General features: G+C 45.4%; 1 protein-coding gene across 4 annotated transcripts; it reads right to left on the bottom strand.

The window, feature by feature from the left end:
- Positions 1 to 6,571: 6,571 nt before the first annotated feature.
- kitlga (kit ligand a) lies at positions 6,572 to 24,935 on the bottom strand. 4 transcript variants are annotated; one of them, XM_057051237.1, is made up of 10 exons: positions 24,637 to 24,934; positions 15,032 to 15,142; positions 14,553 to 14,609; positions 14,197 to 14,349; positions 13,170 to 13,350; positions 11,974 to 12,030; positions 10,876 to 10,973; positions 10,590 to 10,699; positions 10,320 to 10,384; positions 6,572 to 10,240 (listed from the first exon to the last, which is right to left on the bottom strand). In XM_057051237.1, the coding sequence occupies exons 1-9, from the start codon at positions 24,649 to 24,651 to the stop codon at positions 10,354 to 10,356; spliced, it is 813 nt and encodes a 270-aa protein (XP_056907217.1). In that variant the 5' UTR covers positions 24,652 to 24,934; the 3' UTR covers positions 6,572 to 10,240; positions 10,320 to 10,353. The 4 variants fall into 4 exon arrangements, with proteins under 4 accessions (XP_056907217.1, XP_056907218.1, XP_056907219.1 ...); XM_057051238.1 differs by having other exon boundaries at positions 10,320 to 10,337; XM_057051239.1 differs by lacking the exon at positions 11,974 to 12,030 and having other exon boundaries at positions 24,637 to 24,935.
- Positions 24,936 to 26,084: the final 1,149 nt, after the last annotated feature.

The following is a 26,084-nucleotide window of genomic DNA, read 5'->3' as shown; positions in this document are numbered from 1 at the left end:
TCACGTTTGGGCTCTACTCAGGGGTGAAGCCACACAGGAGCACTCTTATCTGATTCAGCCCTCCCTCGGCCTCCTCCACCGAGCTGCTCCATCCCTCCTGAACACAGAGAGGATTTTGTTCCCACTCTCACCTCGAACCGTTTCATTCATTCGTTTTACTTCCATGTTTAAGTTCCTGGTTTCCAAACGTCCCTCATTCACAGACCTGCAGAAGGCTGGACTCCTGTTTGTGGATACGGACGATGTATAAAACCTAGAAATGCTTCGGTTCAAAGGGGGGCAGGAGGACGTCGGTAGATTATCATCCCTCCTTCATTTGCACATGAAGTGAATGGGATTAAAAATCAACCACATCCTTGAATTTGAGGGTTTTGAGTTTTACCGGTGGGATTGTTGGTTTTTTAGAATCAGTTATGATTAATGCTCTTATTTAAAGGATGAATGTTGGGTCCGTCTTCGTCTTGAATGGGCTGCCCCACACTTCCAGACTAGAGGTTCCGTGTGGGAGTCGGAAGCAGCAGTACCAGGTCTATCCGGCTTTTGGATTTTTTACGAATTTTTGACTATTTAATATTGAAATTGATTTAAATCTTTTTGATCAAACTTGGAAATAAAATATTTCATATACTTGATGAATTTCTATCTTGTTTATCTCACAAATATTGTTTATATACAAAAACAAACAGGAACGGTCCCAAATCTGATCCTTGGGGAACCCCACATCCGACCCTGGGGAGATAGATAGATGAGATGCTGGTCATCCAAGGAAGTGCTAAACCTCCGATTCCATATGTTTGCCATCAATTAACGACAATTTGAGCTCAACAGCATCTGAAGCATTTTGATTAGAGCTTGAAAAATCGCTTCAGCATATATTTTCCTTGGAAAACATCAGTTTTTGAGCCTGGGTGCAAATGTATGTAATTAGTACCTTGGGCTTTATTCCTTTCGACCAGTGTTCTTGATCACCTCGGCCAAATCAGCACCAACTCCAGTGTGAAATCAGTTGACTTTGCTATTACTGGCTTTATCTTGGATTTGGAAGGAATTGTGGTATCCCATTTTCCCACTTTTATTTTGAAAGGTCATCAGTCGTGCTGTCCTGGGTGCATGACGTATTTTGATATGGAATCTGGACCACACCAGTTGCAACTTGATTTTATTTTCCCCTTCAGTCCTTTGCAGAGGCTGTAAATCACATAACTAATTCAATTTTCATTCTGCCACCTGCAGTTAATTAGCAGTAAAACTACGGCTGGAAGAGTTATGCAAATGCTTTGTTTATTCATATCCAAAATTAACCCTCTGCTGCCCCCCCTCCCTTTTTTTCCATCTATCCGTAGTTGTCTCCTCTCCCCCAGTTCCAGTGTTTCCAAGGGAGGTTTCTCCATTTCCCTTCTGCCCAGAAAAATCAATATTGGGAGGCGGCCTGAAAGACCTTTCACAGGAGTATTAGAGCACAGCCTGGCGCTCTGATAAGCTTCCTGTTACGTCCTCTCGGGACGGGGCTGGCCAGGTTTACGCTCGCCACCTGAGGGAAGAGGCATTCTCCTCTGGCCACAGGGAAGAGCGCCATAAAGGCTAAACGCTGGATCACAAGTCTATTGGTGTGGGCTATTAGTAACCTTAGAGCCCCTGACCTGTGACTGGAGTAGTGTGCTGATTCCCACACACACACACACACACACACACACACACACACACACACACACCACACACACACACACACACACCAACAGACGGAGTGGGAGGGAGCGTGCACAACAACTGAGGTTTATGACAACAGAATCTTGTCAAGCGTTTATGTGAGTGAGAAATTATTAGTGTGTGTGCGCACACACACACACACACACACACACACACACACCAACAGACGGAGTGGGAGGGAGTGTGCACAACAACTGAGGTTTATGACAACAGAATCTTGTCAAGCGTTTATGTGAGTGAGAAATTATTGGTGTGCGCACACACACACACACACACACACACACACACACACAATGCAGGTTGACACATGCAGTTTGAGTTTGAGAGGCTCACAAATGGTTGAATCTGTCATTCATTCTCACGGATTCAACAATGTCGGAACGGTAGACCGGACGTGGATCAATGAGATTCCACAATCTGCTACTGTACAACAGGGATTAGCAATTTTGGGATTAAAAGAAAATGTGTTCACTTTGATTTATTGTCAGCAGTGCAATAATTCTGTTTATGCTAAAAAACAAAGAACATCGTTCAGGTGATTTCCTTTAAGATAACTCATGATTTGTTATTTTGTTCACAAATTTCAATGAAAGGAGCTCTGCTGCTCTCATAAGCTACTGTTTTGCAGCAACAGCTGGGCCACATGTATTTATCTTCGGGCTCAGGTGGACAGACACGATTTCAGTAAAATCAATTTATTGGAGAAATAAAATTGGGATTTCAGTTAATCCCAAATTACTGCTTGTCACTGGATGCTTTTTCAGCAAATTATTGTACAAATCACCTCAAACTTTGCTAATGTGCTTGAAAAACCACATGAAACAACCAGATCTCCAAACAAATCTGGCCTGAAAACAATACTTGAAAGAATCAAAATACAATAATCCGAGTCAAGTGTCTGTTGTACAGCTGACAGGTGGAGTCCAGCCAGGAGGAAAGAGCACAAAAAGAAGAGACACACATTGTTTCTGCCAGTGAGTGGAGGACAACGAGGACCACCCACCACCAGGCCGAATCAATCCAACAATAAATCAATATATATATAATCTATGTCCATGTTAACACATATAACACTTAATGTGAAATTGTGACTGAAGGAGTTTCTGCAACATTAGTGGCAGACGACAACAAGCCCTTTGCAAATGTGTTACTGATAAACAACCCGTTGAACAATGTTCAGTTTTAGAATCCAAACCAGAACGATGGGCTCGCCTTGACCTTCATCTGAGATGAAGCGCCGCTGACAATGAAATGAAAAGAAAAACAACCACTTTGCTTTTGGAGAAATCCAAGTCACATTCCTGAGCACATGAGGGACGGATCCATCAAGTACCATCACAGCGAGGTCGAAGTTAAAGTGGATCCCAAACAGGAGAACGTGAGCAGTTTTGGTTGTTTTGCCTGGCTGGTGTTGAGGGAAAGAGGGAAGAGACGGAGAAGTGACAAGTCGGGGAAGGTTTGAAAGATGAAAATTAGTGTAAAGAGGGAACACTTTAGTCTGTTTGAATGTGGCAAAACTACATCAGCACTGCTCGTTTAGGGACTAAAGCACAGAATTGCTAGTATTAACCAGCATGATATTTCCCTGTGGTTTTGCTTTGGAAGTAAAATTTCTAGTCAATTAGTAAAGCTAAAAGAGAAAGTCGAGTGATGACGGTAACGGGGCCACGTAGCACCGACTCCCACCGACATTTATCAGTTCAGACTGACTTTTCCTTCCTCGTCTTGTTGTGTTGACATGCTGATCCCAATCAGCCACTCAGCTTCCTCTTGCAAGACGGGAAAACCCAGGTTAAGGGGCTTGGAAGTCTTAGAACGCCAACTCCTGCTAAGAGCAGCTGTCAAACATAGCGTGTGAAAACACAGAAACACACACGCACACTAGAGAAAGCCTCTGCTGGACTTCTCGTGCTTGTGGATGAAGCTTCATTTGAGGGCTGACTTGTTACTCCATTGCCTTTGACAGGGGTCCTTCTTCCAGCCACAGACTGTCAGGACAGGTTGCTCCATATGGGGGACACTGTTGCATCTGCCTGATATGGAATATTGTATTCACCCTCTATACTATGTACAGGTATACATTTACCTGGATTATTGTAAATATACATCCTCTTTGAATATTCCAAATTCTATTCTATTCTATTTTATCTTATTTTTCTCGGCGTGCTCTTGCTGTTGTTGCACTGTATTTCCCCTAATTTCCCCCGTGTATTTTCCCCTAATTTCCTCGTGTGGGACAATAAAGGACCTGAATCTCAGTTTGAATTTGAATATGGAAGCACTCGCTACGATGGACATCATCTCAACAGCAAGCAGAACCATTTTCCTTGGTGCCCATTTGGAGGAGCGGCCTCTGATGCTCTGGGAGGTGAAGCTGTGACCATAAATGTATCTTCTGCTTGACCTGCTGGAGAACGGCTGCTCCTGAAGATACAAACCCGTGTTACTGTAGATGTCCTATATGGGCTGCTCAAAGAACTACTTGAACAAAACCACAGTTTGAAAATAAACACCTTCTGGGCACATGGTTCTGTGAGGGCTGGAGCCCACGAGGAAACCAGCCGAGCCATGGGATGTTGTTGCTCCTGACTTTCACACCATTTAAAGTTGGACAATAACACACCATCTATCACGCACCAGATATGTGGAAACAATGAACACCTCACAATTTCTTCTCCATTCTTGTGGTTTACTGATAACAAGGATGAAATCATAACACAGGAAAACTGGTTCAAAGTGGAGACGCCTCAAACCATCGGTCCATTGAAAGGAGCAATGTTGTGTATGTTTTTAGATTTTACCAGATCAAAAAGATGTAATATACACACCAAAGATTTTACAGCATTCAGAACTGAATTGAAGAATCTTAAGGATTGAATTTTATCCAGGTTTGTCTCTGAAACCCTTAATAAAATGCAGAAGCTCCATTATTAACCCTTGAGTTGTGCCCCTGTATTCACTTCTTTAATCCCTGAGGGTTGAACGGCATGTTTGACATCTGCACAAACCAATTTTATGGCTCAGCAAAGATGGAACTTTATGGAAAAGTACATATCAAACGCTTCATTTTACCCATGGCCTTTAAAATAAGACGACTTGAAAATTGAGTTTTCTTGCTTGCTTGTTTGAAATTTCAACCTCCTGAGACCACGAGTCTTCATATATGAAAAGGCTCAGGGTTCGGGAGGCTAAGGGAGACGGGATACACATGAAATGTCTAACCAAAGCTTCATAGTTGGGGATTATGTCAGATAAAGTCAAGCGAGAGGAGCATGACAAGGTTTTGGGACTGAATTCCCTGGTTTTCAGACCCCCAACCCAGATCATCAGAACAACTGAAATGGAATTGTACACTTAAAGTGCTCAAAGAATCCAAAGAGTCCTGAAGAGTCAATCGATCAATTCAATCAATCACATTCTTAACGTTCACAATGATCAGGAATAAGATTTTGTACCCTTGGGCTGCTTAAGCCTTGGCCACCTCTCAGGGTTAACCCATCTGTAACCCATCCTAACCCATCTGTAACCCATCATAACCCATGTGTAACCCACCCTAACCCATGTGTAACCCACCCTAACCTACCCTAACCCATCTGTAACTCACCCTAACCCATCTGTAACCCATCCTAACCCATTTGTAACCCATCATAACCCATGTGTAACCCACCCTAACCTACCCTAACCCATCTGTAACCCATCCTAACCCATTTGTAACCCATCATAACCCATGTGTAACCCACCCTAACCTACCCTAACCCATCTGTAACCCATCCTAACCCATTTGTAACCCATCCTAACCCATCTGTAACCCATCCTAACCCATCTGTAACCCATCTTAACCCATGTGTAACTATGCAGCACTGCGTGACTTTAAACTGTCCAGACTTGTTCTGCAGCCTGAACACTTTCTAGTCTGTTTGACGTGTCATAAAAAAGGAGCAAAAGATTGATGGTTAAACTCGTTAATATTAAACCTTCAGTCAGGGCCTGTTGATGCCTTTAAGCTTTTACTGTTGCTCAGCCACATTCCTTCATAAATTCATTTTGTGGTGAGATTTTTAATCTTTTTCATGAGACATGTGGTTTCCAGACGTGCACAAAAAAAAGCAAAAACATCAAAACGTCTGCAAAATTATGTTTCATGATTTATTCTTACGGTCAAGTTTATCTGTATTTATAGTAAAATAATAATAATGTATTTGACTCACTGAAGTCAGTGGAAGGACACATCTGTTTCTTTTTCATTATACCATCATTTAGAAAAATAGGTAGATAGTTTATAGATGTTATATTAAAGTCATCGGACTGAAAATAGGAGACCATAAAATCCTGAAATCCAACTTTCCATCATCCTGCTGCTAAATCCACCATTTTTCAGTCTGTTTCTTCACCACCGTCCGTCCAGATGATCACAACCTTGAACGCAGCATGTTATCTAGGTAAAAATGGTGCATTCAGGAGCGACTGCTCCTGAAGCTCCAGGACCCAAACAGAACGTAATCACTCGTAATCATTCATTATTTCAGTCTTTCGGCTGCTGGGTGCGAACTTCCAGCGTTCCCAGTGTTACAACATGGGAACCTTAAAGGGCTTGAGGGCTTTTTTCTTGGCTCTTGGTGCAAACCGATGCATTGTGAAGCCCTGGTGTAGATGTCAGACATGAACACCTCCAGAGACTTTCATGGAGGGAGACATGATTCATTTTTTTAAAAATTTCATTGGATACATAGCACAGCATGCAGAATAGAAGCTCTGTTTTTCCCAGAATCTGCTTCGGCTAAAGTATTGGATGGATCCCATGGAGCGCATGGATCGATGGGGCAGCAGCCACCTAAAAGTTGCCCAAAAATGACAACCTGAGTGATAACAGTTGCATACATGTATTTTATTTATCTCTTATGTTTTCTTTACATTTATACAAAAATACAGAATACAGTAGAGTTTTCACCCGGTCGGGTAACTGTTACATTCGCTTTTTGGCACCCAGACTGATTTCCTGCCCAGAGCCATTTGCTTCATCCACCCGAGTGGACGGGAATGGATCGCTGGAGCCCAAAGTACTGTTCATGAGTCTTTGCTGAGCGTCAGACCACACAACAACCCCCAGAGGAACAGTGTTTAAGAGCCGTCATTCTCCCAGCTAATGCATGAAGCTGCCTTTGGCCTTCACACATCAGAGGCTCTCACAGTGGCAGGAAAATGGGAAACCATCTTTTTTCAAATTTTTTCTGTTTTTTGGGGGGGTTTTTTTGTTCACAGCTTAGACCTGATGCAGCTCATAATATTCATAGACTATGTTAAAAAAACAAAAGTTGATATGGTATAGCTTGCTCTGTGTTTGCTTTGGCTAGACTAGCCTGTATCAGAATACTGGGCACTGCATGTAAGTCTTCACGTACACACGAGTAAAACCTAAAGATGAGCAGAGAGAGACTCAGGTCTAAACCGCTGCTGATAATATGTTCCAATATGATTCAAAAATGCATTTTTGGTATTACACATATACTACTCATTTCTGATATTTGTTGCAGTTGACTACAGCATATGAACCCCAATTACTTTGTCATTTGTACAGCACTAAAACACCATAAATAAAATGGCGCAGGTTGGATTATTTGTACAATAGTTCTTTAAAAATGCGTTTTTGAATGGAATGAAAAATACACCTTGACGTTGAACACAAAGAATACCGGGGGGAAAAAATCCAGCTATTGATGCTGAAGGGAACTGTTGTCGTGAACTAGATCAACACCAATGTGGTTTATTTAAAAAAACAACAACAAAAAAACACAGGTTCAGATGTGCACAATATACTCTTATGTCCTACAAGTAAAATTCCCAACATATAGACCCACGCACATTTAAAGAAGTGTTATGAGTGATTGATGAGTGATGTCTTCTCCCAAGCCGGGACGGAAAGAGTGACGGATCAGTCACGAGCACTCTGGCTGATTCTGCCAGGAGAACTTAGCTTTTCCTTTCAGCTTAGCTTTTCCAGCCACTTTTCCTTAACAAATCAGAAGCGTGCACAGGTCGAGCCACGTGGAAAGGCTGTTAGCGATGCTGGGCTGTGCTCGTGGACAGGCTTTTCCACTTTCAACGTGCAGGTTCTCCCTGCAGGACAGCTCAGTTCTGCGGGGTCAGTTCGTTTTGTTGGAACGATCATTGACAACATGGTCCATGAAGACCTGGTCAGGTGCCTGCATGGGGCCCCAGGTTGGGCTTGCGTCTATGCTCAGGGGAACCGTAGAGGGTCCGGTAAGACGGCTGGCCTCGCCTGAATAACAAGTATGGGTCATGCAAGTTAAGAAGCACCGTGTGCACGTCCCCCAGTCAATTTAAATGAGCTTTGTGAAAAAAAGATTACATGCATGCATTTTATATTGCATAAAAAACATACATATGATAATAATCACTGATTTTGGGTGAATATTATTGATCCCTCTCCATGGATGCTAAACTGTTTATCCTGTAGCCCAGAAGAGATAAACTGGATTTACTGGAATATGAACTGTCCGCTACAATCTGTCTCTCTGCAGTGTAATAAACATTTACTTTAACCTACATTTCAATGTCCAGTGCTAATATATATCTACATCATCAACTTCTGGGCTGAGAATAGCTCTTTTTGTTAAATAGACATGTAAATAACTGCTGAGCGTGCACAGAACTGAACTGTTCTGGTTGGGGGGGGGATGCAGCGTCCTCAGCTGGGTCAGTTGTGCTAATCAAACAAGGCACAGAACCAAAGAAAACCATAGAAAGAATAAAAACATCAGAAACTGGAGATGCTCTGCCGTTTCCTGATTAGCAGCTAATACCTTCAGGCCAGCCTGATCTGGAAAAAGCCTCCTCTTCACACTCATTGTTGTCTGTTCTGAATGAAAATCTTAGTACCAATAATCGATTACTGATTTGCTCTTCCGAGTCAGTCGCGCCTCTGAAAATGGTTAAAACCGCCACGCTCTTGAAGGGAAGTGGGCAGACGAGAGCGAATGAAGTTAAGCCTGGAATGAGCCCGGGGCCTTCTACATCTACATGAATCAGGATTCAGCAAACTGGCATCAACTGTGAGACCAGCGCTCCTCTGGCTCGCCCTCCACGTGACTGGAAGTGGCTACTTTTACGCGAAAAGCCTGACACCGCGTGAACAAGATGACTGATGGTGCATCTTTAAGGCGACAGTCAATGTTTCGGTTTGCAGGACATTCCCAGGATGCAAGCGTCGGGGAAGCTAAGGTGCATATCTCCAAACTCTCTAGGCAGAGGAATCAGCCCTCGGCGAGGTGTTCGACTCCTGCTCATCCTGCTCCAGCTAGTTTGGTCGGACAGTCTGAGGGACTTTATGCAAGTGCAGCACTGATAACCGAGGAAGGCAAAGAAAGAGCAGATTACACCATGTGAGCACAAAACTCTTAAGTGGGTCCAGTTTGTTGAATCACTTCCTGAAGAGCCTGGTGGCTTCAGTTAGCATGCAATAGTCATTCCAATGTCTTCTCCTCTCCTCGTGTGCAGACGTCTTTCTTTCAGAGCAATGGCCGTCAAACTTCTGTCGCTGTAACAGTGATTGTCTTGCAAGCGTAAAGACAAGTAAAAACAACCTATAATAATAATAATAATAATAATAAAGGCATTGTAATGCTTTTAATATGGGAGGGTTTAAGTCTTACATATCACCTATATTCCAAATTGTAAAAGTCCACAGGTCATCCCTGATAGCGGATTTAAAAGGTTGAAATATAAGTTAGCCACAGCAGCATATTTGCATATATGATATACTTGTTAAACCATTCACACAACCTGGAATCAACCACATCGTACACACCAGAGACGACACCTTCTAAGGAGATGAGACTTTTTAGGCTTTTTTTCCTTTTTCCTTGTTTTAGCCTTTAGGAAGTGTTGTGTTTGCATGTGAACGGTCAGCGGCCACGCTCTCAGGAAGGATCCAATCATCATTTCAGGTGTTTCCACAGCGGCTCGGCGCTGCCACCAATAAATAAATACATCGCACGCCCCAGTAGAATGCAAGCCTAAGCCATAGAATGTGAGGACACGTTGGAAATATGATGTTATTACTTGATATTCTTCGGAAAATTCCCAGAGTACAGTCTGTTGAGAATGCAGGTAACGTGAGGGTGACTGGAGGTAGTAATTCATGCCTCAGTTCATAAGAAGAGATCACCAGTGTCAGTCGAGCTCTGCTCTGCCATTTCAAGACAAACCGGCGGGTCCAGAAACTCAGGCCAACTGTCGCCGCGTGCTAAAAGCAAAGGAAGTTGTCCTAAAAGAGTTCCCGGTGCAGCAGGTTCTCGAGGACGATGCACCGGAGCCACGGAATCCCACCACGGAATCCCGTCGGAATGTTTGGTTAAAGGAAGTTGGGGTGCTAAAATCTCAGTTTTTTTTTTCTTTAACGCAATCTTATGAGAAAGACAGGACGATCCATAAAATCCTTTATCTCTCTCATCTCATCTTGGAATTCAGCTTCATGATTGTTCTTTCATCGCTCAGAGGAGAAACAGGCTCGGCTCTGCGGGAGGAAGACCATTTCAACACTCCGAGCTGAGAAACGAGGCATTTTGCAGCTGATGCAAGATGAAAAGTCTCACCATTTCCGCTGGAGAACACTGAAGAGCAGACACATTACACTGTTTCAATGGTGCTCAGGTTGTTTCTGGAAGACCACAGACAGAAATATCAGCTAACAGCTCGGCCCGGCTTTATCTGTTAATCTTTGCCAATCCTGTAAGTCCAAATGCTGGATAAATAATGCAGAGCGACAACAAAGGAAATGCACTCCTTTGGCCCTGACGTTCATTCTAATCTGCAGCGTAACCGTCAGCGCAGCATGAACAGTGAAACAGAGGGAAGCTTCTCACTTCTCTGATATGTCTGCATCCAGTGGGGGCGCAGTCCCTTCTGCTCCTGTAAAGCATCCACGTTCTCCGGAATCCTGTTCCATATCTTCCCGGTTTCTTCGTGATCTGACCTGTTTTTAAGCAGAAAAATATCAAATAGCCACAGCGGCATCTTTAGAAAGATCAAAGGCTTTTACTGGATGCCATAAATTCCCAGGAACAAAGCCATATAGCTACAATAAACCTGGCAAGTCATATCTTGTGAAGTTCTACAGAAGACGGTGCCAAGGGTCAAAATTAATCTCACCTTCCACACAAGCAGGAAAACCAGGGCTAAGAGTGGAATGAAGAGTAAAGAAAGAAGGCTTCGCTCCACCACCTCACTCAGGGGGCTTGGTTCGTGGTCTGTGGGTGAAAGGAAAGCAAAGCTTTAGGAGCTGCACCGACAAACCTAAATCAACCCACTCTCATCTTGGCTACGCAAAAGCAAACACTCATGCGGGTTAGTTTGCCATAGAGGCTTTGTGCATGCACCAAACATGGATGGTAAACATCTGCCGTTGCCTCTCTGGCTTCCTTCACTGGAGAACAATGAGCACTTTAACAGTGTGTGTGTGTGTGTGTGTGTGTGGGGGGGGGTTAATCTGGCATTGTTAGAGGAAGACAAAAACTGCTCCGCTCACACAAACACCCAGATGGGCCTGTTAGCTGTGATGTTCTGCAGTGAAGAAGCTCAGCCAGGGGTCCAAGTTAGCGCAGCTAATGTTACTCTTCATATTTTAATGCTAATTTGAATTCTGAAATATAAAAAAAAAAATCCAACTGCTTTACGGACCTGCCGTTTGAGTGAAATGTCACTCTGCAGTATTTTTAACCACATAACATCAATTCTAACCTTTGAAATGTGCACAAACTCAGTGACAGTGGGGTCAACGTTCTCCACCAAAAAAACGGTTTCAAAACTAGGCTAAATACTTTTAGTCTCAGACCCGCAAATATCTCACTTCACAATCTTCAGCCATTATTTTCTTCCTGAAACTCATTTTAATCATGTGGGCAGTTGAGTTCCAGTCTCCCGACGTGGGTATTTTTGTCATAATTTCCCCATTCGGTGGTTAGTTCATCTAATTTGTACTTTATTTGAAAACGAAATTGCTTTGAGGTGTCTGGTTATGCGTCATCTGGCTCCACGTGTTTCCAGGCACATGACTGAACCAGTGCACGGTGGGGAAGCATGTCTAAACCAGGAATTTGGGCGATTGTTCTGTTGGCGGCATTGCCAGCTCAGAAATGGGAGCTGAAACAAAGCTAGAGAGCAGCAGACAGTCATCACTTCACACAGCAGCTTGACTGCACTCACGGCCCAGTCACAGCTAACACTTAGTCACAAATCTGAAGAACTTACATGTTTCACAGCCTGTTGTACACTCTGGGCCATTACTGCTAATCGCTGTGGACGATTCTGGGTGCGAAGAAAAGATGCGTCAGTGAGTGTGGAGTTACTGCAGCATAAAGGCACTATTACTGCGGCACCATGAAAAGCTCTTATTGTATTAAAAAGTCGGCTCGATGACACCTCTTCTGTCCCTCCCTTCAAACACACACACATACACGCGCGTGCACAAACACACGGGCTGTAAAAGAGCTGCTCGGTGCTTGTGAAGACTGGAAGATTGTGCTGTAATCAACACGTTGACAATCGGGTTTCGGCCCCTTTGTTCCTTTTCACATGTATCGCCTGGGGACGACGTCCCTCAGAGACGGAGCTCAGCTGTGTCTCGACAGGCCACCGCACCGCTGGGAGACTCTTGTCAGAGTTTATCTCAGAAAAGTTCCTGTTGCTGGCTTAAAAGCGTCTTGCAGTGGACACAGGAGACCTGTCCTAAATGTGGCCTGTTCACAAGCCCGGCCTTGTGACTGGGAGCCAGCAGCGTTCCCCCCGCTTCAGCCGCTGTTCAGACCCGAATAAAAACCATAACCTCAATAAAAGCAACATTCGGAGAGCTGCTGCCGGTGCACTGGGGCTGCTGGGAGAGTTTTATTTGAGGGAATTCACCCACCAGCTGGTGAAGGATTGGACGGTTGTGAGATCCGAAAACTATTAAAAACATCAGCCCATTTCTGGACCCACTTTCAGATCATCTGCCAGTCTTTCCTTTTAATTATACAAATTGGATAAACATGAGTGATCAGCGCGCAGTTTACTGGGACAGCTAATTCAGAACACATCTGGTTCACACCCGGGAAATCTGGGCTCAGACGGAGCTTTACGGCCCACAGGATGCAAAGGATTTGTTTCTGAGAGGCTTTAACGGAGTTTTTATGCTCCGTCATTCAAATGAGTGGGCCATTACGATCCTCATTCACTGTCGCGTATCCGCGGTGACGCCTGCAAGCCACGCCCCCCGGGCCAGATAGGGCATTCGTTAACACTTAAGGTGTCTCCTCCAGACGCAGCCAGGCAGCAGAGGGATTCCACACGCCCCTGCAACAACCACCTGACCAGCCCTCCCGCCACCGCCCCAATACAGCCCACGCCATTGGTGCAGGTCCTGATCCAACGTACCCATGAAGCCCAACCCAGCAGCCTTTCATATTTACCTGTTAAATATTCTTCTGTCGTTACTGGTCGTGGCGAGGTGGGACAGGGGGGAGGTTCGCAGTCGTCGGAATTGTCTCCATTTTGTGCCGCTATGAGGAATTCTTTGACCAAGTCAAAGTACTTTGCTGTCTGCCACCTCTCTTTCCTGTAGTGGCAGTCAAATTCATACATGATGGGTTCCTGCAGAGACAGGAGGCAAAGGTTCAAACATCTTCTTTCCTCCCCGGGCTCTTCGTTCCAACAGCAGCTGAAAAGACTTAAGAGTCCTTCCAGCCAAATTCCATCAGACGACTGCAGGAGGAGCCTTTCTCAGCTTTGCTCGTAAAAAGTTTGGATTACATTTGAGGAGTAGCTTATAAAGCCATTATTACCATGATTTGAATTTTATTTATTATTTCAAGATTGGTGCCACTTTTATTTGTGGAAACTGTGAAAAACGTTTGAAATAAGTAACTCAATATTTACTATCAAGACAAGAAGCTGCCCTCAGGGCGTCCTTCATGAAGGTATCTTAACGATGAGGGCGTGGAGGGTTTGGCCACCGGATGAGGAGGAATTTCACCATTTTATTGTGCAATTCATGAGAGAGCTCGGGGAGGGGGGTCACCAAGCAACTACTGGGAGGGCTGAGAGCCTCAGCAGCTCCAGCCGAGTAAAAAGGGAGGACAAATGTTGCTGGGTTCTTGGTCCCTCTTACATTTATGGGCAGAGAACATAGGAGTTTAATAACTGTGAAGCTACTTGGCTTCACTTCACCAAAAATGGGCCTTTGTGACTCTTAGATGCCGCCTGAGCATGAGAACATGGGAGGTTCTGAAGAGCAGGCTGACTGAGCCTGCAAGGGACGTGACTTCCAAACAGACAAAAATCTGACGCCATTCCAGCCGTGACCTCCGCAAACATGCCAACCATGACTTGTAGGAGGGGATTAGCTGCTTAATCACAGCCCGTTCTACAGTAAAAGTCAGTTAAAGTTTAATCATTCGTAAAAACAACAATGTTTGTTTGGTTTTTACATGAACTTACCACAGGCTCCAAATTGAAGCGCAGCTCTTGGAACATTTTGATGAATATGCTTAAATCTTTTCTGTTGGATGATATGTTCCCAAACGTATGCGATAAATTGTGTAAACTGTTCTCCAAGCAGAACACGTTCAATTTTACCCAACACATCCCACCCTGGAAGGAAAAAGAGAGAGAAGGCATCAGGAGAGTCAAGCAGCGTTCCTGCTGCTACCTCAGATTTGGCAGCAGCTTCAGCACAACCGTTAGTACAATAGTGGTGAGGTCAGCCAAGCGTTGCATGAAGGTTTAGCTAAGGAAACAGCAGCTCACACCAAAAGCACAACTTCCTGAGAGCTCTGACTCATGAGTTTGCTTACCGTTGCTTTTGGAATGTAATCCAGAGGAATTTTGTAATCTTTCGGAATATTGTTTTTCTGAGAGAGAGAAAACACCATAAATTAAAACGTGTCAGACCCTCCAAATTCACAGTATTGGCACAGCAGAGATACAAATGATGTTATAATTAGATTCCTAATTAGAATGATAGATTAAGTGACCAGTCTAATATAATTATATCCTATTCTCCTTATTGCGTTGAGTGTGTCTGGAATCATTAAGCTGACCTTTTCTAAAACCTTTTCAATAACACACTTGTGTTAACTTTACTTCAATGTTCAACAATTTGTTTTTTTTTTAGACCTATCAGCCAATCACCACTGACTTGACCTATGACCCCTTGCAGGGGTTTGACTGGAATATCACTCTAAGCCTCCTAAAATTCCTGAGGAATTCCAACAGCCTCAACATAAGAATAAATGAAAGCAAGTGTGGGGACGAGCGTGTCGCCCGTCCTTACCAAAACAGAGAGTCTGGAGATGTCATCTGTCACTGGGTTGACGTCAAATTTAGTTGAATGTACCCCAAGCGTGATGAACAGCAGTAAGTGGACACAAATGCGTATCCGAATCTGCAAGTAAAAGAGGGAAAATCAGTGAACATCCCTGCGGCGCTCCCTCAGGCAAGAGTGTTACAACAAACTGAGGGCTGCAGGTCGGACGGCTGGAGCTTGAAAACCAGCCCATAATTGAAGTTGACCGACGATCCACTGGCAGCATATGACACACATATATCAGCATATACATATATATGGACATTTCATGGACAAAGGGCAGCTTGTTGTCCTGCTGAGACCTGGACCTTTCGTGTGCTGATCTGAGGACACTGGGTGTCCAGAAGAGCCAGGACCAGAGCACATTCATTCACTGCGTTCCACCCGTTTAATTTTTGCCATTTGGAAAAGTTGTTTTCCTGCTTCCTCATGTCAAAACAAACAAAACAAACAATCCCTTTTATGTAAGACTGTCAGGAGTTTGATTTTCCCCCTTTCCTGTAATTAAGCTGATTTGCACTGTAGATTTGCTGGGCTAAAACAATGTTTTCCTATTTTGTGGGTCAGATACTGAAGCGAAGGGCGCAGAGGGGAGAAGCAGCTCCGTCCTCAGATACTCTAGACGGCTGCCACTTTTTTGGCTGACAGGCTCGGTTACTAATTATTCTCACATTGGAACTGTTGTCCTGTATCCATCCTCAGATCCCCTCTTTGACAGGGGCGATAATCCCTGGAAATCCTCTTATATTAATAGTCTGCCATTGAACACAAAATGGCCTTAAAGAGCGCGAGGAGCTGCTGTAATTCTAAATTCTAAATAGCTGTAAAACACAATGAAAGCAGAGGCAAAAACCACCATTTCCCAACAGCAACGTCACCGGTTGGTACGTGCAGAAGTGCACACGGGGCCAACGCAAACACTGAGGCGATGATCCTTTTCCTGCCTCTGCCGGTTAATCAGTTAATCAGTCAGTTCTCCGCCCAATGATAACGTGCATTTTAGGATTGAAGAATTTGCCAGAGTCACTGTTTCACTAGTTATATCTGCCACATTTGACAAAGTGGTAGAGCTGGTAAACCTGAACTCAGACCAGTATCTCTGTTGACACCAGTGCGCTCGATGCCAAAAATGCTTCCGCTGGAAACGAAGCCTTGAAGGAAATCCGCTTTTTGGAGCGACTCCCTGTCTTGCCTCAATCACATGTGCTCGATGGCTTCATCACATGTTTTTTCAGCTTCACGTCGTTTCACGCTCGAGGATGGCATGAAACGAAGGAAAAGCCCACGAAGACCTGCCAACAATGCTAAATGCAAACAATTGATAGTTTAGGGTCCATCATGAGATGTTGGACATTTGGATGATGTGGAAGTTTCCTGAGCCTTTTAATTGACTTGGCTGAGTGTGGCGGTGCCCAACCCAAACCCATTCAGCGAGTCCCCGCGGTGAATAAAGACTCAGTGTTGCACAAACAGCAAGAGGGATAAAGACATCACAGTTGGTTGATGGCTGCCTAATCTTCAAGAATGAACAAACAAGTCAAGGGCCAGTCACTCCTGCAGCCTGCTGTGCACTATTCTTCCCCTTTTTTGAGGATGCGAGCATTCATTCACCTGACCTAGACCTTCCAGAGCTTCTGCTGCCCCGTCTGACACCCCTGCAGCTGAGTTGTGAAGTGTTTGTCAAACAGAGTCGCAGCAGGAAGCGATTGGAACAGCGATACCTCAGTAGCACGGAGCGCAGAATCAAATTTAGCATGTAAAGGTCAGACAGGATGTAACTTGATTCTGTCTGGCTTATCACCACAGCTAATCCCAATCAGATGTCACAGAGCCAGGAGCCCAGCAAAGACAACAGGAAAATATCTAAAGATATGCTTTGACTTCATGCACTCTGCAGCACGGGGCCACAAGAGTCTCACCCTGCCGTGCTGACAGATTGTCCAGAAATCCTTAAAAAGGCATTTCCTCATGTTGGTAATGAACTGGCAAACAGAGCAACGACCTTTCATGCAGCGAAACGAAGGAAATGTGTCGTTTCTGGAGATCTGACCGTATCTGGCAGGGTTTTAAAGGGGAGATGAGGGCTTCAAACATCTGAAAATTCCTGTCAAGTCGCAACAAAGCATTAAGGCTGAAGGGTTACATTGTTGACTTAGCTTGACACTTTCACTGTATCCTGTTTGAGTGAATGGGAATGTCACTCAACACGCTGGCTGACTCTACCCTGCTCGGGTTTACTTTAAGGATGAGTCAGTAGGTGGTGCCTGCTGAGGCCTTCAAGTTAGATCAACACAGCAAACACAGCAGTCCAAACCTTTAAAATCATCACGTCTTCAAGACATTTATTTTTTCCCGTTAAAATGACGAGTGCTGCTAAAAACAACAGGCAAGGAATACGGCGAGCCGCTCCCAAAGCAAACCGATGAAAACCGTGAAAAGAAAACAGCCCGTAAAATGTACGGATGCAACATAAAGGCTGTGAAGACACATCGACAGACCTGGAGGCTGCCAGATTCAGATTCAATTCAAAAGCTTGTTGTCACTTATAGAAATCGAGAAGGTTTGACATGAGGGGGTATTTCCAGGTCGTTATGGGAAGAGCTTCAGCATTCCTGACCAGAGACCTGCAGCCCCGGCTGAAAGGAGGCCGACTCGACTGGAGGATGCTGTGATTCCACGACTGCAGATGTTTGGCTGGAAGCTCATAATTGGATTTTTCTGTTACACGTCATTAAGCGACTATAAAAATGGAATTTTTGGAAAACTTAAACTTGGGAAATTTCCTTAAGGACTTTCACGCTGGCGTTTCCTGCCTGTGGGAAGGGTTTATCAGGGTTTACTGATCTGCCGGTTCCCAGCGTCCTGCAGACGCCCACGTCATTGGAGGAGCATCATGAACCGATAGTGTGCAACTACACATCTGGGGGAGGAAACGGGGAAAACGCAGAGAGCAGCCACACAAGCCCGTCCTTTTGGGAAGGCGCCCACCTCTCCCAGAGGAGAACCCGGTCCACGTCTGTGTTCAAAGGCTGATTACTGAGGCACCTCCGTTTCTGCTCATCTGACTGAGGACGCAGGAAATCGAGACTAAACAGATGACAAATCTGTTGGGCTCATCCGGGCGGCTCCACGGAGGGTCCAGTGTGAGTCAGCACGGCAACGCACTGGCGTTCCCACAGGGATCGCATCACGTGACTGAAAAGTGCTGATTGTGTGATATTTGTGAGTCTCCTGTGGTAAAAAAGAACAGAGGAACGCTTCCAGTCCGATTGATTGTTAACATCTGTACGTTTTGCTTGTGAAGGAGCTCCCACTGACTTTTATATCCAGAACAAAACACCTCTGTGTTGTAAAGACAGATGAATAGCTTCTGTACGGATTTCAGCTTTGGTGAATCCTGGATGTGAAGGTCAACGGTGTTGGTCAGAATAGAAATGAGATGAGGGTGATGAAGATAAGGAGCTCCAGTTCACACTGAGCTGAGGTGGAATGTCCACGTGGATGCAAGAATCTATACATAATCCATCTGAAGGATTCTCATCCATCATAATTCCCAATCCATTTTACTTGTGTCAGGCGATGATAAATGTTTCCTTATCTTGGCTTTAATGTTTTCATCATTATATATTCAGGATTCCGTCCAGATCTCATCTGCACATGTAAAATCTGGATGAACTCTGATGGAAAAACAAACAGATTTTGTTTCTGTGGACTCCCAAAATGTTTCTGGAATCTCCAACATGCAGACGGGGGCCACACAGATTAGTGAGAAAGGTCAGCTGTGAGCTCCTTATCATTTCAAAGTTATGGAAACGCTGGGGACAAAAATCTCCCGAAAATGCTTCCCACTCGTATCCACCCCGAGAGCTCTCGGTGTCCAAAACCAACCACGCGCTCCATTTTCTTCTGAAAACAGCATAATCCGAGGAAGTGCTGCTGCCCGCCATTATCAGGTGCATTATGGCTCTTGAGGTCTGCCAGCCTGCTTTTCCTCCCCTATTGATCCTGAGGATGATTACCGCTCGCCTCATTTTCCGGCACCACTTTGAAGCCGAGCCGTCATTACGTGAACAGGCTCTCCAGACTGCCAGCCTCGTGGCCCTTTTAACCATGTAATCTCATAAGAGCCGAACACATGACACTTGTCCACTGTGCCAGCGTGTTTTTGCCCAGGACGGGTACGTTCTAAAACTAATCTTCCATCCAGATCACTTTGAAGTGATACCAGGAGATATTACAGGCTGTTTCGCTATGGCCGTGAATAATATCAGGCCTTTGTTGTGCCGATGCTCCAGCGCCGACCAATGTTCCATTCATGAGGCCTGCGCCTGCGCCTGTTTATACACTTACTGTGTTTTCAGCCTCTCCACCACCAGGCTGCCGTCGCACTTCTGTACTTTTGTCCAATTAGGACGGAAACAGTGGAATGTTCTCCACCTCTGAAGTGCTTCTGAAGAGAGGAAAAGAGATGGAAAGCCAACGGAGCGTCCCACGCAGGGAGGCGCTGACGCCCTGAAGCGTCGAGCCAGAACACATCGGATCCAAGTGGATCAAATATAATAACATAAAATTGTAGGATTCACTTATCTGCCGCAGCAGAAACTCCCGACCGGAGCGGAAAAACGCGAAGCAAACCAAAGAGACTAACTGCAGCTGTAGATGAAGTTAGTGTGGGGAACATCTTCCGATGTGGGATCAGAAGCTCTCAGACCTGCTACAGAAGCTCACGTCTGACGACCGGACTTAAAAATGGCGGCGCTTGTTTCCTTTCAAACAAACATAAGTTCTCTCCCCACTTTATTCACAGACGCAACTCAGACATTGTTTAAACTCTTGGAATCAGTTAGAAAATGTAACCAACAGGGCAGATTTGGTGGAGATCCGCTGTGGATTTCCGTGGTGCTTTAATTTCTGGGAAAACAACCAGGAATATGTATCTGGGCTTTAGCTAGCTTGTCTGGATTTGCGACTATAAAAGCAAACACGTCCTCTGATTTTTTTTTTTTGGTTCTGTTGACATAAAAGTTTTGTTCTGAGGTATTGACTCTGTCAAACTGCGATCTTCGGCTCAGCAGGCGCCTCGTCCACAGCTGACATGAGTACACGGAAACTCAGCACCTTGCAAATATTACCAAGATAACAACTCTTTCTATTTAAAATTGAACTAAGAGGTCAGTGACCTTTCGTGCCTTCACAGCCAGTCGGGACAATACAGAAGCTTATTTGCACTGCAAAAAACAATTTAACTTGCACATGATCCTGTAGAGAAAAACAGGAAGAGTGGATCGCCGTGCCAACAGGCCAAAATTCAATGGCGTGCCTTTGACTCGTCCTTGGTGTCACAAGATAATATTAAATACGACAATTCTTAGAATTCTGCCTCTTAGGTCTTCAGATGTCTGAAATTCAATATGCAGAGAGGCTTTTCAGCACTGAGGTCCACAGTTCCAGAAACCACCGTAGGGAAGCGTTAGAGCAAAGATGCTGATGGAGAAGAACAGCAGAAATAGTCAGGGGAACATCTGAGAGATGTCAGAACCAATCATTGTCTTTAACCTGCTACCAGAAGGTTTGGAGGGATCAGAAGCGACTTTGAATGTCAAGAACATTACAGCTTCAGTTTCCTGATTTTGTTACTGAACAAACTGTAAAAGGAATGATGAATAAAGGCATTTTCACGACTCTTCGGTGTATTTTTGTACTTTGTCAAAATAGGACCAAAGAGAAATCTTTTGCTACGATCCAGCTAATCATTTCTTAGAAAATGCAGCGTGGCTTCAGAGACGGAACCGCAGAAACAACAACCACATTGAGGATGAATCTTCAAGAATTAATCTTGTGACACATGCGGGGGCCAACTGTGACAATCACTGTTCATCGGTTCCCAACGCTTCTCCAAACATCAAACCTTTGCTGCTGTGACCACTTGTGTGCTGGTGTGGGCCCGCCACTCTTAATAAAGACAAGTTCTCAAACAGAAAAGTGCCACGAGCGTTAGCGGAGCCTAAAAGCCTACCTGAAAATATGAGACAAATGCAGCTGTGCCTAAAGCAGCACCAGTCAGACGTGCTCTCGGAACGCTTGTCGTCTGAGCTATGTGCTCAGGAATACAGCCAGAGGTCCTGCAGGGATGTCAGGAATACCAATAACTGACTTGTTAAAACATGGTTAAAACTAAGTTTCCTGCAACAGAATCAACAGATCAGGGGATCTGACGCATCGATCTTCTTCACAATCATCTTCCTCCGTATGAGCAAATAAAACAGGTGGCGGGGCAGATTGATCAGAGTTTGGAATAACTCAGTCTAATGTTGCACAAGTGGCGCATAAATAAGTTTGACTCCTGCCAAACTGATTCAACTGAAGAGCGTTACCAGAGTTACCAGTGGAGCCCGAGACACAGACCACTTTATCCAAACTTTTCTCTATCTGTTCGCCACCAAGTGATCGCGTCCCCATCCCACCGTGTCCACAAGCTCCACAATGTGACATTCAGATATGAGACGTGAAGAATCAGTTTTGAGCAGAAAACTATTCAGGCAAAACGTCCGTGGTGGAGCTGGGAATGAAAGACGTCTGTGGTGTCGAGAGGAACGGGACAAAACTGAGCTTGTTGGTGTTGCACAAGGGCCTGACAGCACGACGTGAACTGGTGTAGCAGGAAGTTCAGAAAAACTGCGCTAATGTTTAACCCCTGGAGGGGGAGTGGCTGCTGCCAATTCCTCCAAGAGACCAAAGAGTTTTACAGCTGTAATTGTCTCTGGCTAATAAATCACTTTGCTTGGGAGGTTAATGATCTTCCTAAAAGCTGTTTCTCTACCCAGTTTGCACCTTCCCCCTCGGCCCGGGTCAGCCGCGCCAAACAAATCACCTCTGGGTTATTCTGACTAATGACAGTCATCAGTCACGCATGCAAAAATCCACAAAGCTTCATGTGAGACGTCTTGAACAAGGACTTCCTGTTTGTTTACATGCTAGCTGTTGTTTTTTTTTCCAATGAAAAGCTGATTCTGCAGATTTACACCAACAAAAAGGAATTTCTCTGTGTCCTCCTATAATAGGAGGACACTGCCAACCCTTCACTCAGCGCTGCCTTGAGTTGATCCGTGTCCTAAATTAGTATTAAGAGCAAAAGTTGCATTTTAATCAAGATTTTATCACAGCGCGCCTTTCTGTCACATCTCTACGAGAGCTGCTGCAGAAGCAGTTCGTTTCCAAATGAACACCAACGACTGATACGAGATTCTGTCGTCTTTGTCTGAAACACACGCGCACGTGCACGTGCACTGGCTGCTTCGGAAGCAGGGAAGAAAAAGTGACATGAGGAGGCGGCAGTTAACGAGGTCAGCAACAAGGTTAGTGTGAAAATGTTTGAACAGAGGAATGGAGAGAAAGGAGGGAATGCTGAGGGCCACTAAACGTGCTGATGGATGTTTGCAGCCAGCCTCAGTCATGACTCATGAAGTCTATTTGTGAGGCAGGATTGACAAGCAAGCGCTCAACCCTGACGGGAGCTGCTGCTCCGCTCGCTGTCAGGGAGAGAAAGCCGAAGGACTTCTGCTGACTCCCAATTGAGCTTGTGAGTAGGTGTCATAAATCACCTTCCTTTATTAGGAGCCATGTGAACCGTGGGCCGTGGGAAGGTAGCAAAGATCAATCAGCACTAAGCGCTGATTTAGACACGAGTCAATGCCGAAGACAGTGATTCCGTGCTCACAAAAACAACCTGTGCTTTGTTCCAGGCTCTTCAGGTCTCATTTAATGGGAGGTTGTAACACTGTGCACGACTCCAGCACTGTTTTCACGCTTCTCCCTCGAGCGCCTAAACGTGTCTTTAAAGCAAACCCCGAACATACCGCAGATACCCTCAGGGTTACTCGTGTGCAGCATTCCTGACGTTTAATGCGATCTCGCACAGGTGGCGTGAAGCAGTCGGGGCTGTTGCCTCCTGCCAGACCTTCTCATGAACAAAAACAACCTAAACTGAACTCCGCAGATGTCGAGCGAATAATCAGAGCTCGGTCTGCTATTTGCTGGGCTCCGTTGTCCCCTAATGCTGGTTTTGGCACACGTTTCATCTCTGAGTGGATGAGACCGCTCTCATCCCAGGACATCGTCCTCCGGGACCGCCGTGATTGGCAGCGAGTCCTTCGACTTCTCTCCCAACTGTACTCCAGAGCCAGGAGCCCGAAAACTCTAGCACTCCCTGCTGGTGTCATGTGTCGCAGCGAGGGCCGAGACGCGCTCCTCCACTTTCCCTGGTGTGTGTGGTCTAATCTGGTCTAAGATCAGTCCTTTTAGCTGTGATTAAAGCAGATCCAGGCTATTCCATTCACTCATTGCAATGCTAAAATTAGCATCACTATTCAGGTAGGCATGTGAACTCCGCAGAGACAGAAGAGCTCTTTCTTTCCTGAAAGCTCAGAAAACAAATCACATGCGTTTGAAACCTGACGTGTGTAAACGCCGTTACGGCTTCAATTCAATTCCAAACACGTCTGCAGCGGAGATGCAGCCCTCCTCGGGTCTCCACCCTTCCTGAAGGAAACTTTAAGGATACGTGCGCACACACACACACACACACACACACACACACACACACAGAGCTGCTATTCCTAATCATTTCTATGCACCCTTCTAATAACATGAGACTAAAGGCTAAAGAGGCACTTATCAGGCACCGATGTGGTCCAGCCAGGCGGCCCCACAACAGCGGATGATGAAGTGTTTGTGAATGTGAATTTCTGAATGACTGTTTTGCAAAGACCCAACCAGAACAGCCAGCCAGCATCCAGCAGGATGAGGGATGGATGCTCGCGCCACCGCCTGTCTCCTGGACCTTCTGGGGCCAGTCACATTGAAGGCCACAGACTCACGGAGCCTGAACTGGATCCAGATCATCTCCCCGTCCGTCGCAGAGACTTTTACGAGACTCGTACGGTTGTCAGAAAAATCTGACATGCGCTTTATCAAATCTACAAAAGTGTAAATCCTTAATCGGCCGCACGCGTGCAAAATAAACCGAATTGTGGGGGGTCCGTTTGACCTTTTCGGCAGCGCGCACCAACCTGCAGAAACCCGCTGCTCGTCCAGGTAAAATGCACAAATTCGTGGAAATGGAACAGCCGATGTGTTTATGCAAGGTGCCAAACGTTTTCTGAGAAATCAGACAGACGCGCTGGCTGGAAGAGCTGCTGAACCCCTGCTTTCCAGATAGAAAAGAAAAATACGGAGCAAATACGGGACCAGCTCTGCAGAGGTAAACCACTTGGGGCTAGAAACCATTACGATCATTTAAAAAAAAACAAAAACAAAAAACAGTAACAGTGCGCGATGTCAATAAAGCGCGACAGAGTCCCGCTCGTCGATGCAAACGATCTCCAAAAGCAAACATACAAAACAAATAAAGAGCTACGTTTAAAAGGCGCTGGGACTTTATTTAGTGACTGGTTGCACTGGAAATGCTGCTGTTCTGTAGAGAAAAGCAGCAAGAGCGCGGCTCTTTGTCCTGCGTAACACCGCAACGCAAAACGGGGGTTTGTTGGAGGAAAGCGAAGAAAGAAAAGACTTACTTTTGACTTCTTCATATGGAATGACAGGAGTAAATCCAGTGTGTCCGAAAGCCTATTTTATTTTACTTCTACGGGGAGGAAAGGGGTTGTCATCATCCTGTGTGCACATATCCAATATCTAAATCAGCAATATCCAGTCAAGGGAGAAAAGGGCTCCAAAGACAAGAAGTGAAACTTTTAATCTTAGTTAACTGTCGGCTAACTGCCTGTGGCATCTAACCCATCTATCTAGGCTACAACACAGACACGGACACTGACGGCTCACGTCGGCGAAGCGGGACAGCGCGCAGAGGGCGGGACCCATGCCTTTATAATGATGCGTAAGGAGCTGCGAGAGAGCCGCCCTCTGACGGTGTGGAGAGGTTCGCTGCCAGTGTCAGCAGAGATGGAGCGTTCTTATTCATCATGCTTCTTATTATCATTATTATTGGTGTTGTTGTTGCGACCCTGCGTTGAAGATCAAACTCGTTTAACGCGTAAAAGAGCCACAGAATCGTCTAACGCAGCATTTCTACCTTCATAAAGAAGCAAACGCACCTCGAGGTTACCGGATAATCCACGTTCAGTCCCAGAAACACGTCAGAAAGTGTCACTTTTGCAGAAGGAGCCGAGCAAAAGGATTTCAGTAGAAAACCTTTGAACTGTGAAATCGTGCCGTCAGCTGTGTGTGTGTAATTTAGTGAATGGGTGACTCACCGACGAGCGCGCGCGCGTGTCAGTCAGCCCACCATAATTAATAAAGACAGTCATTCAATAAGATCCTGCATCCGTACCGCACTGACCACAGGTAGGAGCCCCAAATTCTGCCCCATATTCCTGCAAGACACGTTTGTGTGTGCGTGTGCGCGCGCGCGCTTGTGTGTGGTGGTGGTGGTGGTGGGGGGGGGGGGGGAGGTGGGCATTCATAGAGATCTAAAGAATTTGCTCTCTATCCAAAACCACATGTCATAATAGTCATTTTTTAAATAGTCTAGTCAACCCAGAGGAATGTTTTCTTCATTAGCACCCGAGGGTGCAGGCTTAATTACAGCTGATAGACGGTTCACTGGTGTCTTCAGCTCAGGTATTCAAGAGGACTTGAAGAGATTTGAAATCACAATAATCTATATTTCCATCTCTGCTATTTCTTCAGTAAAGCAGTGCTCAGAGGGCTTCACCTCTGCTTACACAAGATCAGCATATTACACCAGGCCTTACTGGGATCTCTGGTTATAGTTGACATAACCCCTCTGCACCAGCACTTGATCCACTAAATCTCAGAGTAGAGCCATTAACCAGGCGAGCGCTGCAGGCTGGGCCCAGTGTGACCACAATCCCCCAGCAGACTCCATAAAGCCTCCACCAGCAGCCATCGGGACACAGAGGAAAGGCTCTCACACACTGTGCAAAGGCTGGAAAACAAGGTGATGTCTGAGCGGCACCCGCAGTCTCGCCTCTGCGCTCTTCCT

This window comes from Takifugu flavidus, chromosome 13 (genome assembly GCF_003711565.1).
Source record: "Takifugu flavidus isolate HTHZ2018 chromosome 13, ASM371156v2, whole genome shotgun sequence".
Taxonomy (NCBI): domain Eukaryota; kingdom Metazoa; phylum Chordata; class Actinopteri; order Tetraodontiformes; family Tetraodontidae; genus Takifugu; species Takifugu flavidus.
The sequence above is the reverse complement of the archived record's forward strand: the minus strand, read 5'-3'. Positions and strand labels throughout refer to the sequence as shown.